General features: G+C 40.1%; 1 protein-coding gene across 5 annotated transcripts in view; it reads left to right on the top strand.

Annotated features, from left to right (window-relative positions):
* Nucleotides 1–15,810, top strand: part of NOSTRIN (nitric oxide synthase trafficking) — a 59,813-nt gene that overhangs the window by 31,668 nt on the left and 12,335 nt on the right. For all 5 annotated transcript variants that reach the window (XM_007074615.3, XM_015541489.2, XM_007074611.3 and 2 more), the window contains 3 exons: nt 4,965–5,090; nt 12,740–12,838; nt 12,934–13,059. In XM_007074615.3, coding sequence (XP_007074677.1) covers nt 4,965–5,090; nt 12,740–12,838; nt 12,934–13,059 — 351 coding nt within the window. The remainder of the gene's footprint in view (nt 1–4,964; nt 5,091–12,739; nt 12,839–12,933; nt 13,060–15,810) is intronic.

Here is a 15,810-nt window from a genome sequence, read left to right on the forward strand (position 1 = left end):
GTGACATAAAGATGAAAAAGTATTTTAAATGATTAGCTAATGATGACGCCTTCAAATGATCACTGAGTGACATTTCCAGGCAAAACATACACTTCGGCAAGTTTCAGCCTTGATCTTAGGAAATGTAAACTCCTATTTCTAATGCTCCTCTTGGTAGTGTTAAACCTTCTGGTTAACTTCTTGTGAGATTTCACCAGATCGTCCCAGATTTTGCTTTTCCTGTGGGTGATGACGCACTCATAACCAGGAGCCAGAGAAAGCATCAGCTCTGACATTTTCTCCTGGCTTTCTTATGCTTCCATTGGCAGTACTGATGTCAATCTACATCTTCTTAGCAGAAACCTTTTTAAGACATTTGTTAACTTTGTGTGTATAACCTAATTAAAGCTAGATGATAATTCTGTAAATCCCCACGCCCCGGACACATGCGGATGGCCACATGTCCCAGGATGCTGAAAGTGAAGACATTTGTGAAGGCCTGTGTCAGCTGCCTATGCTGTGAAATCCCCACTCTCCCTCCAGAGCACACAACTGTCTATGTGTGGGCACCCGTGTTGATTCACATGTTAAATAAGAGTAAGCTCCATTACTGTTTTCAGGTAAAAATGAACACAAATAATACTGGAGATATAATAGATTATCTTGCACACTTCTGGTGGTGCGTGCTCCAAATTGGAAACCTTTGAAATAGTATCTTCCCTAAAAGATAGAGTCCCCCTAAGGAAATGTGGGCAGCACCACGGCAACCCAAAACACTATGAAAAGAGAAAGAAACTTGTCATTGCAAGTAACGTTATCACTTCATCTGAAGCAACTATTAGTCAAATAACTTAAATTCATTGTTAGCAAGGTTTTACAATGTTCTTATTTCTTCCCATGTCAATCTTTGCAGTATGAAATGATCACAACTCGAATTGAATAATGAGGCAGCTTCTGCGGAGGCAAAACCACAGTCTGTTCAAATGCTAAACACCAGGGCCAGTCCTAGGCATTCAGAGCCCTCATTAGAAGTTATTCTTCACTGATGTCAAGCAATAACATAGAGAAAAGCTCAGGGCAGCTAAATGGTGGATTTCCTTTTCCTTCCCTCATTAGCAGCTTCCCTGGGCTGTCGAAGCCAATGGACTTCCTCTGGCCTCCTCCGACTGATCCTATAACCATGGCCCTTGGCTGTCATTTTATCCAGACCCCTACCATCTTCATTGCTTTTTCTGGGAGCTTCCTTTGTTTTACTTTTTTTCTTTTCTTTTTCTTTTTTCAGTCCTAAGGCTAAACACCTAAGGCAGCATTCCCTTTTTGCATTTCCCATAGAAGTGCCCCTCATCTCCGACCTGAGCAGGGCTGGCTTTTCACTGCTCAGCAGTTCTTTCCGTTTCCTGCTCAGCAGTCCTTGTTCTCAGCAGAAACTGATCTAAATCATTCTTCTTCCACCTCCATCCTCACCACCCATCTCAGCAGACTGACTCTCTTGCCTCCTTCCTCACAGAGTAAATGGAAGTCAGCTCAGCCACCTGCCTATTAAAGTCATATGTGCAATGGGACAAGCCAATTCTTCGTGTGCTTGGATTCCCATCCCATCCTGCCTCCCAGAGATGTTTCTTTTGACTCTTTCTCTTTCTCCTATATCTCGGACATAACCCTCTCTAATAGCTGCTTCTCATCAGTCAACATGCTGTCTGGGGAAAGTGGGGAGAGGCAGGGATTCACCTTTTTGTGGCCCTGTTCCTCTCCAGATTTTTAATCATCTCCTTTTTAAATAATATTTATTTACAAAATATTTATTTATAAAAATATTTATTAAAAGGGCTGTGTGTTCTCTGTCTCCATTTCCTCACCTCCTGATTCACACCTCAAACTATACTAATCAAGCTTCCCCCCAATCCTACTAAGAGTGTTCTTGCCTAGAAAACAATGTCATTCTTGTTGCTAAAGCCAATGTGTACTTCCTGATTCTTATTTTATTTAACTTCTTGGAAGCATTAAGCATTGTTGACTTATGCCTTCTAAAAAAATTCTCTTTAAAAAAAATTTTTTTTACTGTTTATTTTTGAGAGAGAGAGAGAGAGAGAGAGAGAGAGAGAGAGAGAATGAGCGGGGGAGGGGCAGAGGGAGAGAGGGAGACACAGAATCCAAAGCAGGCTCCAGGCTCTGAGCTGTAGGGCTCAAACTCATGAACCACGAGATCACAACCTGAGCCAAAGTCAGACACTCAACACATGAGCCACCCAGGTTCCCCAACGTTCTCTTAACTTCAGCAATATCTTACTCTTTTGGGTTTTTTTCTTTTGGGCAATTTTTTCTTAAACTCCTTTATGGACTTCTTTTTTTCTGCCTGACCTTTATATATTGCTTTTCCTGATGATTTCTCTCCTGGGACTCATTCTGTTTTATTCAGCATTGTATTTCCAGGGTCCAACGCAGTATTCTCAAAATCAGGTACTCAATAAGTAACCAGTACGCAATAAATATACTCTCAAAGTTTCAACTACCATATCTATGCTGATAATAACCAAATTTATATCTCCAGCCCGACCAGTCTCTAAACTGCCTTCTGGCACCTCAAACTCAACATCCAAGATTGGAGCCATTATTTCCCTCTACCAAAAATATTCTTTATTGCTGTGTTTTCTGTATCTTTTAAATATTACCAGTTAACATAACCTTGCTGTTCTACCTCCTAAATGAAATAGTTCTTGAATTTTTCTACTCGCACTCATCTCCCAGACCACCATCACCATCGCTTGGATTACTCTGGCTGATTGGTCTCTTGGCTTTCAGCATTGCTTCCTTCTCCTCCCCCAGCCCCCACCATCTATAAGCCCACCCGATTTTTCTGAAACTCGAAAATGAGCATATCATTCTCCTTTTTAAAGGCCTCCTTTTACTGGCTTCCTCACCAATCTTACCCCCATTTTAAGTTTATTCACTCAGGGTGATTTCTGTGAGCACCCAAGTCTCAGCTTACATGTCATTTTAATCCCAAGGCTAGTTTAGGTGCCCCTCTTGGTGCTCCAGTGACACCTAATCCTTGTATCATTCCAGGATTGATCATTCCAGGATTGATCACACAGGATAGTGATGGCCCTGTAGGTCTCTGACTAGAGGGGGGAGACTACCTAGTTCCCTTTTCTAGTCCCAGAGCCCAGTACGTGATGCATTGTGGCACTCAGTAAATGTTTGATGAATAAATTAATGAGATGTTTGTTCCTAGAGAAAGAAGAAAAAAGAAAAAATCTTCAATTTTGCCAGATTTTTGGTAGAGGTTTCTGAGAATTTCCTTAAATAAGAATATAAAACTCTACATTCTTCTTTTATATCTATTTGGGATTATTTGTTGTAAATTTGTTGAGCAGAAACTTCTAGTCAATAGCTCTCTAGTGTAGGCTGATGAATGTGAGTAGTCACCTCAAAAGTGACTTCGTTCTCATTGCCAGGGTGGCGGGGGGTGGCGATGAGCATTCTCAGTAAGAATCTAAGGATTATGATTTAGCAAAGTATGGCCATGGCACACTTCCAGCCTTTTCACTATATTGTCATCAGGTTAAAATTCACAAGCTCATGTTTCCATAGATAAATGTGGTTCATTACACTTGATATACAAAACCAAATGTGTCCTGTGTAAGTCATACATCAGAGCTGAGGGACAGTTGAATGGCTAGCATATCGACTCAAATAATAAAGTGAGTGGTATTAATATTCACCATTTTGGATGAATGTTCTTGGTTACTGAAACATTAGTCAAAATATTCTTAAGCATAAAGAAGGTCATTTTTAAAAGTCTTTGTCTCTGTCCTTGAAACTCCTAAACTGCTTAAGTCCCAGGGATCTTTGGTACTCCTTCACCTGTGGTTTGGGGACCATTTGCATCAGAATTACCTGAAGAGATGGCGAAATTCAGATTTCCCAATCCCATTACAGAACTAAAGAGTCAGTATTGGCACTTGAGGGACCCCAAAAATCTGCCATTTTATAAGCACTCAGGTCCTTCCTAGGCATATTCAAGTTTGAGAATCATTCGTGTTAACACAACTTCCTTTGTTCTCAAAGATGTGAAATTACTTCTCTGAGCATTTTGAGAATCAATTTCAGCTACCCTGGTGCAGAGAATTTTTTATCACTTTGATTTTCCAGAAGACTTCACGATCAGATAGCCACGTTTGGTGGCAGGCAAGAGGGGGTTCTTTGTGAAGGAGCAGATCACTGGGGAGCAGGATAAGGGGAAAGCACCTGTCAGCTGCCCATAACTTGTAGTGAACATTAGCATGTGCCTCAGGCTCTTCACCGGTGATCCAGTTCTAAAGTTACATGGCTGCATAATCTCTACCTGTCCTGGTAGGAAACACCAGGGTACAAGGATTTACCAAATAGAGTACAGGAATCACTGGTAGGTGACAGTCTTGAGCTGGAGGTTTTTAATCTGTGCTTGTTTCCCCTCACTGTCATTTGGTCTCCTCCTTGATTTGATGAGCACGGGCACATCATGTCACACTTAAGGACCTCAGTTTCCTCATTTGAAAAATTGAAGGAGGGGCTGAAGGAGGGGTGCCTGGGTGGTTCAGTTGGTTAAGCGTCCAACTCTTGATTTCCACTCAGGTCATGATCTCACGGTTCGTGAGTTTGAGCCCCACATCGGGCTCTGCGCTGACAGTGTGGAGCCTGCATGGGATTCTTCTCTCTCTGCCCCTCCCCTGTTCTCTCTCTCTCTCTCAAAATAAATCAATAAACTGTAAAAAAAAAAAAAAAAAATGAAGGAATCATATTGAAAGGCCCTTAGGTTTCCTTTCAGGTCTGATACCCCTTTTCTCTGAGAAAAATCTTTAATTTTGTCATCTATAGCTACTATTTATGACTTTAGCTGGGAATTGAGAAATGTCTCATTGGGATATACATAATTCTTTACCTGGAATTACAAAGAGCCTTGATAAATGTGTTAATGAATATGTGGCACTGACCTTTTCCTTCAGCTCCTCAGTAAACTGAAAAAATCGACTGAAAAGTTGGCAAAAGAAGATGAAAATTACTACCAAAAAAACCTGGCAGGCTGTGCTACCAGGCTGAAGTGGGAAAACACATTAGAAAACTGCTACCAGGTGAGTTCTGTGTTCACATTTTTCTCTTCTTCCATTGGGCTCTGTGAGGCCTTGAAAATGAAGGTCAGATCTACACTTACGGGACCTGATGGTCTCTGCCCTTGGCTAGGACCCTCACTCTAGAGGTGACTTTAGACAAACCACATAACTTCTAATTGTTTCCATTTCTCTGTGGATACAATAACCAGTGAATATTTATTGAGTGTCATTGGCCAGAGTCTAATTCTCAATGGGCACAAAGGCACTCAGCTAACTTCAAAAAGTGCTGTCAAAGTAAAGTATTAGGTACTCAGAAATGAGTTTTAGGCCTGAGAGCTGATTTATACAGTAATCACTTAATGCGGTTCCTTTGTGTCTAAGGCTCAGTGGCGGTCACTGGAGCAATAATGACAGTCCTGTCTCAACTTGGGATGTGTACAGTTTAGCAGCAAGGAAGACGTCTAAAGAAAGAATTGTGGCAAATCCTCCAATAAAAATTAAGAAGTGTGAACAAGCAAGTCACGAAAGGGAAAATCAAAATCACCGACAAACATATGAAAAGATTCTCAATCACTTGGCAAAAATTAAAAAGTAGCAATGCCAAGTACTGCTAAATAAGAATTGCTGGGAAAGAAGAATTCTTGTCCCTCTCTAGTGAGAATAATTTGATGGTATCTAGTAAAACTAAAATGTGCATGTATTTACAACATGCAGGTCCCCTCGTAGGCTTACATCCTAAAAAAAAAAAAAAATTTACACCTGTATACCGTTATGTATAACAATATTTATTGTAGGACAGGTTTATAACAGTAAGAAAAAATTGTACACAATCTTCGTGCCTCTCAATAGAGGAATTACTCTAAAAATTGCTCTAATTTAGAAAGTAGACTAATATTATATCTAGCAATAAATATTAATTAAAACTACACTTAAACACAAATTAACCTCAAAAAACATGATGTTGAAGAAAAGAAACTGCTATTCATACAGTGTATGTAAACTAAAGCATTTGAAAAACGCACACCTCAAACTACAGTGTTTTTATGTGTGTGTTTGTAAACTTATACATATAGACTGAATGTATGTTGGAGGAAGGAAATGGGAATTCAACAGCCTGCCACATACAGCCACACAGCTTGTGGACAGTCTGGCAGAGGACCAAAAAAAAACCCCACAAAAAACAAACAAAAAACAAAACAAAAAAAACCCCAGGCTTAAAATTTACTCTAACTACTGTATATCTGAATAGCTTGGTTCTCTATTTTTAAAGTCAACATAAATATGACCAGCTTAAATAATTCTCAATTCTGGGTGCTAAGAACATGAACGTTTGGGTTTATTTTTTCCCCGTATTTTAAGTTAAAAAAATGTTTAAAGCAAGGTACAGTTGCAAAAAGAGGCAATCACGATACAATTCGATAAGCACAGTACTGTGTGGATGATAATGGCCAACATGTAACAGGTGCTGCTTATGGACAGACTGGGTTAAGTATATCCACTGCATTATATTTTGCATTCATCACAACATTTTGAAGAGGTCATAATTTTATTCTCAATTTATAGTGAGGGAGTGGAGGCTGAGAGACATGAAGGAACTTGCCCAAGATGGCAATAAGGTTCAACGTAGGCAGTCTGATGCCACGGCCTTAACCTCTACTCTCTGCTTTGGCGTTAATAGGAGCTGGGCAAGCAGAAATGGAGGAGCTGGGCAAGCAGAAATAAAAGAGCTGTGTTTAGTCTCTTGTTATTGCACTTTCAAAGTAGGATAGATGCAGTTAGGAAAAAACGGGGAAATTAAAGGAGAGCCAAAAATTAGGCCATAGAGGAAGAAATGAGAATAAACCCTTCTTTAATTTATGCCTTCAAACATAGGGTCCTGGTACTTTCCTTGCTTTTGTTGACTAGGTTTTACATGCAGATGGTGAGAAAGGGCCAAGGATTTAATTTCCAACCTTATCCATCTGAAACCTGGCCCTCCAAACTGGCTCTGGTCTTGCCTCATCCCCTGGGACTGCTCAGTGGTATTGTGGTTGTCCACAGAGGCTGGCTTCCTTGGAAGCCCTGTTAGATTATGGGAAAGAAATTGCTGTTCCCATCCCATCTTCCAGACACCCTTCAAGGGTGATAAGAAAAATATTTCTCTATGTCTCCACCCTTCTCACCTCTACACCACAGCAATGGAGGATAATTATGGTTTTTAACCGGTATGGCTGCCGTGTCTGGTGTAGGTGACATCCAGCTGGCCTTCAAAATGTCTTAGATAACTGCTCTTAATAACTACCTTCTCAGAGGCTCTTACTAGGTCTCTCTTTCCTTTTTTGTAAGTTTTCTTTCTTCCTATTAGAGTCCTCCTACACCTGACCTCCAGACCCATCCCCCTTTAAGCAGCCTTAACTTTTATATTGAAGCATCATGGAAAGGATCTTCTTTGTTTGTAAAGATTCTCTGATGGTGACAAGAGACACATTTATTTACATTTTGAAAGATGTCTCGGCAGACAAACAAAAACACAGACTCTTAAATATAGAGAACGAATTGGTGGTTGCCAGAGCAGAATTGGGGGAGGAGGATGGGTGAAATAGGTGAAGTTTCCTATAAACGAAGAGTACACTTACATGATGAGCGCTGACTCATGTATAGACTCGTTGGATCGCTATATTGTACACCTGAAACTAATATAACTGTATGTTCATTACACTAGAAGTTTTTTTTTTTTAAATTCCTTTCAACTCAGCTTTAAAAATATTTAAGACTCAAGATTTTTTATTAGAATCTAAGTCAGGGCACCTGGGTGGCTCAGTCAGTTAAGCCTCTGACTCTTGATTTCAGCTCAGGTCATGATCTCATGGTTTGTGGGTTTGAACCCACATCAGGCTCTGCACTGACGGTGAGGAGCCTGCTTGGGATTCTCTCTCTCTCTCTCTCTCTCTGCCCGTCCCCACTCATGCTCTATCTCTCTCTCTCAAAATATATAAATGCATAAGCATTTATTTTTAAACAATTAACAAAGAATCTAAGTCAAAATCAGAATCTCCATGAGGAAAAGAAAGATTTCTTTTCGTCCTTCTTGTGTCCTGGTTTTTTACCAGCATGTCAGCAGCCACCAATCTTTCACCCCCTCTCCCTTTTAGTTCACACACTCCCTTTTACCGCAGCCTCTTTAGGACCACCTTCTGCCTCCTGAGTCAAGCCCAGCCTTTCAGACCTGCTCGAGACAACTTCTGCCAAGTAAGTCATCCTTGCCTGGCCCTAACCAAGAACGATTCCCTTATTTTGTATTCCCTTGACTTGTTTATACTCAGTCCACACCAACAAGTCGCTGACTCACATATCACTGTGTTTACACTATTGTTTGCAAACTCAGAAGTAGAAAGTTATATTCATAAAGACACATAACAAAAGTGGGCTGAGCAGAATTAAAGGGGAATTTTATTGTAAGTGTGGGAGGTGGAAATGTGACAAAGTTCGCTCATTTTCATTTTTTCCTCCATTCTTCCACCAATCTTCTGTAAAAATGGAGTATAAGAATTCATTCAAATGTCCTATAATATATCCTCCTACCCCTTCTTACTCTCCAAATTAGACTTACAAATTCTTTCAGAGAACATTCATTGACCTGCATTTGAGGCAGGATTTACTAGATCCCAAGAAATGTGAGGTTTCAAATGTGGTTATGAAGTAATAAAACCAATTCCATAAGCCACATGTAAAATTAGTCTTATTATTTATAATCATACTATGTTCAAGTCATATTTCCTACCCTCCAAGAAAAAACAGTTCAGCTGGTAGAAATAATCTTTAATATATTTTGAAAAATAATAGCCACGCTAATAAGAATTACCAAGAGCCAAATGTTTGGTACGAACAGAACTTACTCAAGGAATTATTTATTTTAGAAAGTTATTTGCAGCAAGTGTCAAGGGCATTAAAAACGTTCACTTTCTCAACCAGTATTCTTCATCTGAACCGCAGAACACAGAAAATAATCTGAGTGACTGCTCCCAGTTCTCCTAAGGGTTGTAGTGACTGGTACCAATCTAGATGCAGGGGGGCAGATGGTCACTCACAAGCTGTAAACAGCTGCCTTATGACATTAGGCCTTAATCCTCTCCTAGAACCCATGTTGAAAAACGTAAATTTCTTTCTATAAATCCATCTTGAGAACATAGCTGAAAAACAAACCAATTTCTGCTCAAAATACATTAAAAACAAAAGGGAGGAAACAATTCAGCCGGCTAACATTAAGAGGACAGCTAAATGAATCAAATACACTATATGCAATCCCACAAATAGACCATATTAAGTGGTGTTTTGGGAGACTAACAACATGAAAAATTGCTTTTGTATAAGTTAAGTGAAAAAACAGGGTACCAATTTGACTAATTTGATAGATAATTAGAAAGAAAAAATCTTACATACACGCCACCTAGATGGACTGAAATACACCAAAATGCTAATGGGTTATCTCTAGGTGGAAGAATTATAAATAATTTTTAAATTAAATTTTTTTTGGCCCTTCATAGTCCCAAGATAATGTTTCAAAGCAGCTAGCATGCTTGTTAAAATTCCAATTCCTGAGCGGAATCATCCCTAAATGGGATGAATCAGAACCTTTGAATGGTTTTAGGAAGGCATCTGGGTGATTGCTATGCATACTAAAATTTGAGAGTTCTTGCTCTAGAAAGAACATGATATTTCTTTGATCAGTTTTATGAAAGCAATTTAGATGAAATCTGTCCAAATTTCTTGGGTAGTGCAGACCAGGAGGCCATGACAGAAGGACCAAAAAGAATGAATGAAGAGGATGAATTCTCACAGTGCCTGGGCCGCAGATAGACTTCTAATCTGCTAACTCTGACCATATTCTCCACGTACACACTATTGTAAAAGCAGAGGAGGACAGTTTCAGTTCCTTCAGAGTATTTTGCTTCTCTGCCACCCACTTTATACAAAAATAAAATGATAATAGAAAGCAATAATTCATTAGATGAGATACGGATTTCCCCTTTGCACAGTGGAATTTATCTCTGCCTCTTTTCATGAGCAAACATAGATCATTTTAATGATTTCCCTGAAATGTAATTAAAGTCTCTTAACCATTACCATCTCCACCAAGGGATACTGGTTGTTCCAGTCTCAAATTGAGGCTAGTGGCTCAGCACTTGTCAAAATAAGGAAACAGCTGCCCACTAGGATACAATGTGTTCTTAAACACATTGTTTTTTCTCTTGTCCTTTGTTCATGGTGCTAAACTAGAACAGGTGTTTCTCTAAATCTTTCTCTAAGGTGTAAAGTCTCTTATTGAAGATGGTTCCAGTTGAGGTTCAAGCAACTGGGCAGAATTTGTCCTATAGATTGGTTAGGAAGCATATATCTCTGTCCTTGCAAGAAGCAATACATTGGATAGGCTACTTTTCTGTGTCTTTAATCCTATGTCTGGGAAACTGAGGGCACACAACCACTTTCATGGCTGGTGCTTGACAGTATTGAAGACAGACTCAGGAGACTAAGAACAGAAACAAAGGCATTTTTCTCCCACTGACTTATAAAAGTTGTATAGCTTCTGACTCAATAAAGAAGTGGCCATGGGAGAGCAGAGCTCTGGCTTCTTGCTTCAAATGTCATGACACTTGGCACAGAATTGAAATTTTCATGTGATCAGCATAAATTTTCATAGTTACTGCCTGAGCTTTTTACTACTTGCATTTAATAGCAGTGTTAAAATGACTATATACCAATAAACAAAACATGGAATATACATAGAATGGAATATTATTCAGCCTTAAAAAGGAAGGCCATTCTGTCACATGCTTCATGGGTAAACCTTGAAGACTTCATGCTAGGTGAAATTAGCCAGACACAAAAGGACAAAATTTATATGATTCCTCTTATGTGAGATACCGAAGGTAGTCAAATTCATAGAAGACATAAAGTAGAATGATGATTGACAGGGGGTATGGAAAAAGGGGTATGGGGAATTTGGTTTAATGGGTAGAGTTTCAGTTTTGCAAGATGAAAAAAGTTCTGGAGATGGATGATAACTATAGTCGCACAACAATGTTGAATGTACTTAATGACACTGATGTGTACACTTACAAGTGGTTAAGGGGCGCCTGGGTGGCTCAGTCGGTCAAGTGTCTGACTTCGGCTCAGGTCATGATCTCACAGCTCGTAGGTTCGAGCCCCACACCAAGCTCTGTGCTGACAGCTCAGAACCTGGAGCCTGCTTCGGATTCTGTGTCTCCCTCTCTCTGCCCCTCCCTCCCTCACTCACGCTCTGTCTCTCTCTGTCTCAAAAACAAATAAACATCGAAAAAAAAAGTTTCCAAAGTGGTTAAAATGGTAAGTTTTATGTTATGCAAGTTTTACCACAATTTAAAAAAAATAAATTTTTAAAAAAGTTTAAAGTGACTATACACCATAGATAAAATAACAACTGAATGTGAATGTGATCTACCACAGGGATATAAAGGACTGCCATACTGTATTAGGTCAGTAGGCCCTATAGATGTGCCTAGAGAGGCAGATGGGAGAACCCAATGATCTTTGTGACCACCCCCCTGCACTATCCCCACCCTGCCAAAGGCCTTGAGAAGGACTTGACCTTCTTACTTCCTATGGAAATGCTACCCACCAATTTGACCAAAGCCTTCTTCATGAAAGACTATTGCTGAGTCCTCTTTATTGTGTGGCATGGAGTTGGGTGGGATGGTGGGCGTGAGAGCAACCAACCTGACCTCTGAACAAAGCAGGGATGCCCAGGCTTTGTCCTTACAAAAATGGGATGATGAGCATGTGGTCTTGGGCACCTGCCACCTCCATCAAAGCCCAAAGTCCTCTGTGCACATACTCAGCAGCCTCCCCCCTCCCCCACATGGCCTAGGAATCCCATCTGGCCCAGCCTTCTCACACAATGCCTAGCAGCTGAATTTCCCTGCACTCCCTCAAAACAATCAGCAGCCCAGCTAGCAGTGAGTGGCAAAAGCCTAATAACTAACTTTTTCTAGAATCTTAAGACCAACAAGGGAAATGTGACATCCCTTTGTTTATCCTTCCTAGGTAAAAGTTACGAGACTCTAGGAGTAGAATTTTTATCATTCCACACAAAGTGGAAAGGCTATGTTCCCACCTTCACACAGTGGTCTTCGACCCCCCAGGCCTAATTTTAGGCCAGGATTATGAGTTGATCAGACTTTGGGGTTCTTCTCTTTTCAAAAGTTTCCTTAAATTCACCTGCCCCTGCAGAGGCTAGCAGAATGCCTTGTATGTACTATAAACAGTTCTAAAAATATTTAGTGTCTAAATGCACTTCCAAGGTATGGATACGGGTTTTACTGGGCTTCGCTCTCCTTCTCTAGAACTCACAGATGCTTTTCAAATTATTCCTTTTCTCCCCTTTTTTTGGTGAATGTCAGGTAATCCACAACATCACCCTATATACCTTTTGGGCCAAAACAGCCTGGGGAACATATGTGAGTTAAACCAATCCTACATAAGGCTAAACAGGAAATACACCAATCTCCCCCCCACTGCAGCTTGGATGTGGCATAAACAAGAGGCACTCACATAACAGTTCATTCAGACTTTCTTCGGATGTGTCAGTGCTTGGTAGGTAACATTAGTTTTGCACAACAACGGGCCAGTCTTACACCATTTTCCATCCTTTTCAGAGCATCCTGGAGCTGGAGAAGGAAAGAATTAAACTTTTATACAATAACTTAAACCAGTACACCCAACATATTTCTGTTTTTGGCCAAACCCTGACTACAGTGAGTAGTAAAGATTTCTCTATTTCTGATATGCATGGTAAGAAGCGGCAGGAAACATCCTTCAGTAAACTTGCTCTGCTTTCTTGGGTTTTCAGTGTCACACTCAGATTCACCGTGCCATCAACAAGATAGATGTTGAAAAAGACATCCAGGCTCTCATGGAAGAAACTGCAGTCTCATCCACAGAAAATAAATCTGAGTTCCTATTAACCGATTACTTTGTAAGTATGGAATGGAAGGAAGTTCCATTAATGGGGCACCTTAGTCATATATTGAGGGATTTACTTTGAAAAAAAAAATTGAGAGCAATTGTAATTGAAAGTATTGGTTTTTTCATAGTCTGTATAAATAAAAAACAGTATGTGGTTTACAAACTGGACAACAGAAATATGTCTTTGGTGTTCTTTGGAAGGGAGGAAAGTTAAACGGGATTCCAGACTGAATCTTTATACTCAGTCTTCTATAGAAGAGTAATGTCAGGCAGACACGTTTCATGATCTGTAAATAATCACTGTATATCATATTGGATGTCTATTGTTGCATAACAATTACCCCCAAGAATAACTGGTTAAAACAAGCATTTATTATCTCACAGTTTCTATGGGTCAGGAATCTAGGTATGGCTTCACCCTCAAGATGTCAGCCAGGAGTGCTGATATGTCAAAGCTCTCCTGAGAGACGACCTGCTTCTGAGCTCATGTGGCTGATGGCAAGCCTCCGGTCCCTCCCGACTGGTAGCTGGAGATACCAGCTTCTTGCCATGTAGGTCTTTCCACCTATGGGAGGTTCACAACATGTCACAATATGTCTGCTTCCCCCAGAACTGGTGATCCAAAAGAGACCGAGCTAGAGTGTCCAAGATGGAATTATAGTCTTCATAAGCTAATCTCAGAAGTGACATCTCTTAGTATTCTATTTGTTAGAAGCAAGTCAATAAGTATGGCCCACATTTAAGTGGAGGAGATTATACAAAGGCATGACTCCTCAAATGTGGGAATCATTATCAACATTCTTCATGGTCTTTGCCTTTGAAAATCTTGAACCATATTACAAAAACTTATTTTGAGAGCATTTGGATGATTCTACTATTATATGAAACTTGCTAAAAACTGATCAATCATCTAACCTCTTTGTTATCTTGGGGTAAATTCTTTGTCCTCTTGGATCATGCCTCAAAGATTTTGTCTTCTGCTCCCCTCTTGTTACCCTTAATTACAGTGTTCTAGAAGCTGATCATTTGTTACCAAAATCTGCAGGAAGAATTCCCCATAGCTCCTCCCTGCGCCTTCTGCTATATTTCATTCAGACTTTCAAGGTCCAGACTGGGAAGGTTCATTTCTCCCTGTATAGGGAACTAGCCTACTGGTCATGTCCTGCTCTAGAATTAAAAGTGTAGCTGAAGTCAACATCCCAGGAGTCCTGTGCAGGGAATAAAAGATGAGGGAGGGGAAAAGCCCATCAGATGAGGCACAAAGATGATGCCTGACCAGCTTTTTCCCTCCCCATCCTCCAAATAGGCATAAGTGGCCACCTATTTTTTAATCAAATCTTTTTTTTTTCCTATTCTGGCAACGGTGAAGTGAATTAGCAACAGCAATGTCTGCTCAGAGCAGTAACAAAGGTAGCAATGGGAGTGGAAAGGAAGATTTGATGGGGGAAGTGCTCTTCTTTTTTTTTTTCTTTATCCTTTTAAATAGGTGACCTCTTAGATGGGAAATGTACAATAAAGTATTTTTGTTATTCTCTTTAAAAAAGTGCCCCTATTGAATAACTTGTCAATAAAATAAGGGTCATTCTCCTTGAATATTTGATTAGGCTTCCAGTGAAATGTAAGGAGGCAGCCATGACAGTTTATCTTTAATTGCCACGCCCATGGAAATTTTGGGTTTCTATGGAACTTCTGTGTACCAAAGCTGATGACTACATATCTGTTGTCTAAATGAATGGATTGTATCTCCAAATGTGTAAACGGGATTTTCTTAATATCCTCAAAGCAAAACACCCCCAAATTCTGACTTACTAGACATTAGCAGTAAATATAGACTGGTTTATATCTAGTGCCAAGAAATGTACATGGACTAGGGTAAGACAGACCAATAAGAGTACAGATATTGAGGGGCTGGTGACCAGTGTGAAAATATTTGCAAGGTTACCATAAGGCCATGCTCAGAAGATTGTATCTGAAGTTTCATAGGCCACCTTCAGTATTGATCTTCTTTCCAAAATCTTTGAAAGAGAAGGACAAATTTAAGAAAGTTAACGGACAGCAGTATATTCTAGCCTCAAGTTGATCCAGTAGTGATCCATCTCTGGAAATACATTTGTAAACAATAGGTGTCCCTAAACAACCCAAATGAAGTCTCAGCCTGGCATGGGAGCCAGAGTGTGATGTGCATTTCTCCAGCAAGGAAGTCCTGAGGGTTGGAGGCAGGCAGCCATGCAGTTCCATTGGGGCTCATGTGGGGTGTGACGACCACCATGGGTAGGCATGTGTAGGAGCAGATGGGGAAGAGAACTGGGACTCAGAAGAGCGGGGTTTCAAGCTGTTTCCTTTGGGCCTTCATTTATGTCTCTGTCACAGGTAAAATGGGGGAAATAAAGCCAACCTCACAGAGTTGTTGTGAGAATCACATGTAATAAAGATACATACTTTAATAATATGTAATTCACAATATATAAATATTTTTATCTAGAGCTCATTATTTCTATAATGGCTGTTTGCTTTGCTCTAAATTCTCATGCCTCCCTTTCTTTGTGATGATCTCTCCACCAGCTTTCAGGATCCTGGTTTTTCTCCTTCCATATTGGAGAAGTCCTGACTCCTTTAGTGCCATCTTCAGTCATTGGTGTCCCCTCTTTCTCCACGGGTTCCTGTCCCTCTGCTACACTCATGTTCAGCCCCTCGCCACCTGACCCTAACATCTTCTTTTTTTTCCTCATTTAGATCTTGAAATAATGTATGTGAAAGTTCA

This window comes from Panthera tigris, chromosome C1 (genome assembly GCF_018350195.1).
Source record: "Panthera tigris isolate Pti1 chromosome C1, P.tigris_Pti1_mat1.1, whole genome shotgun sequence".
NCBI lineage: Eukaryota > Metazoa > Chordata > Mammalia > Carnivora > Felidae > Panthera > Panthera tigris.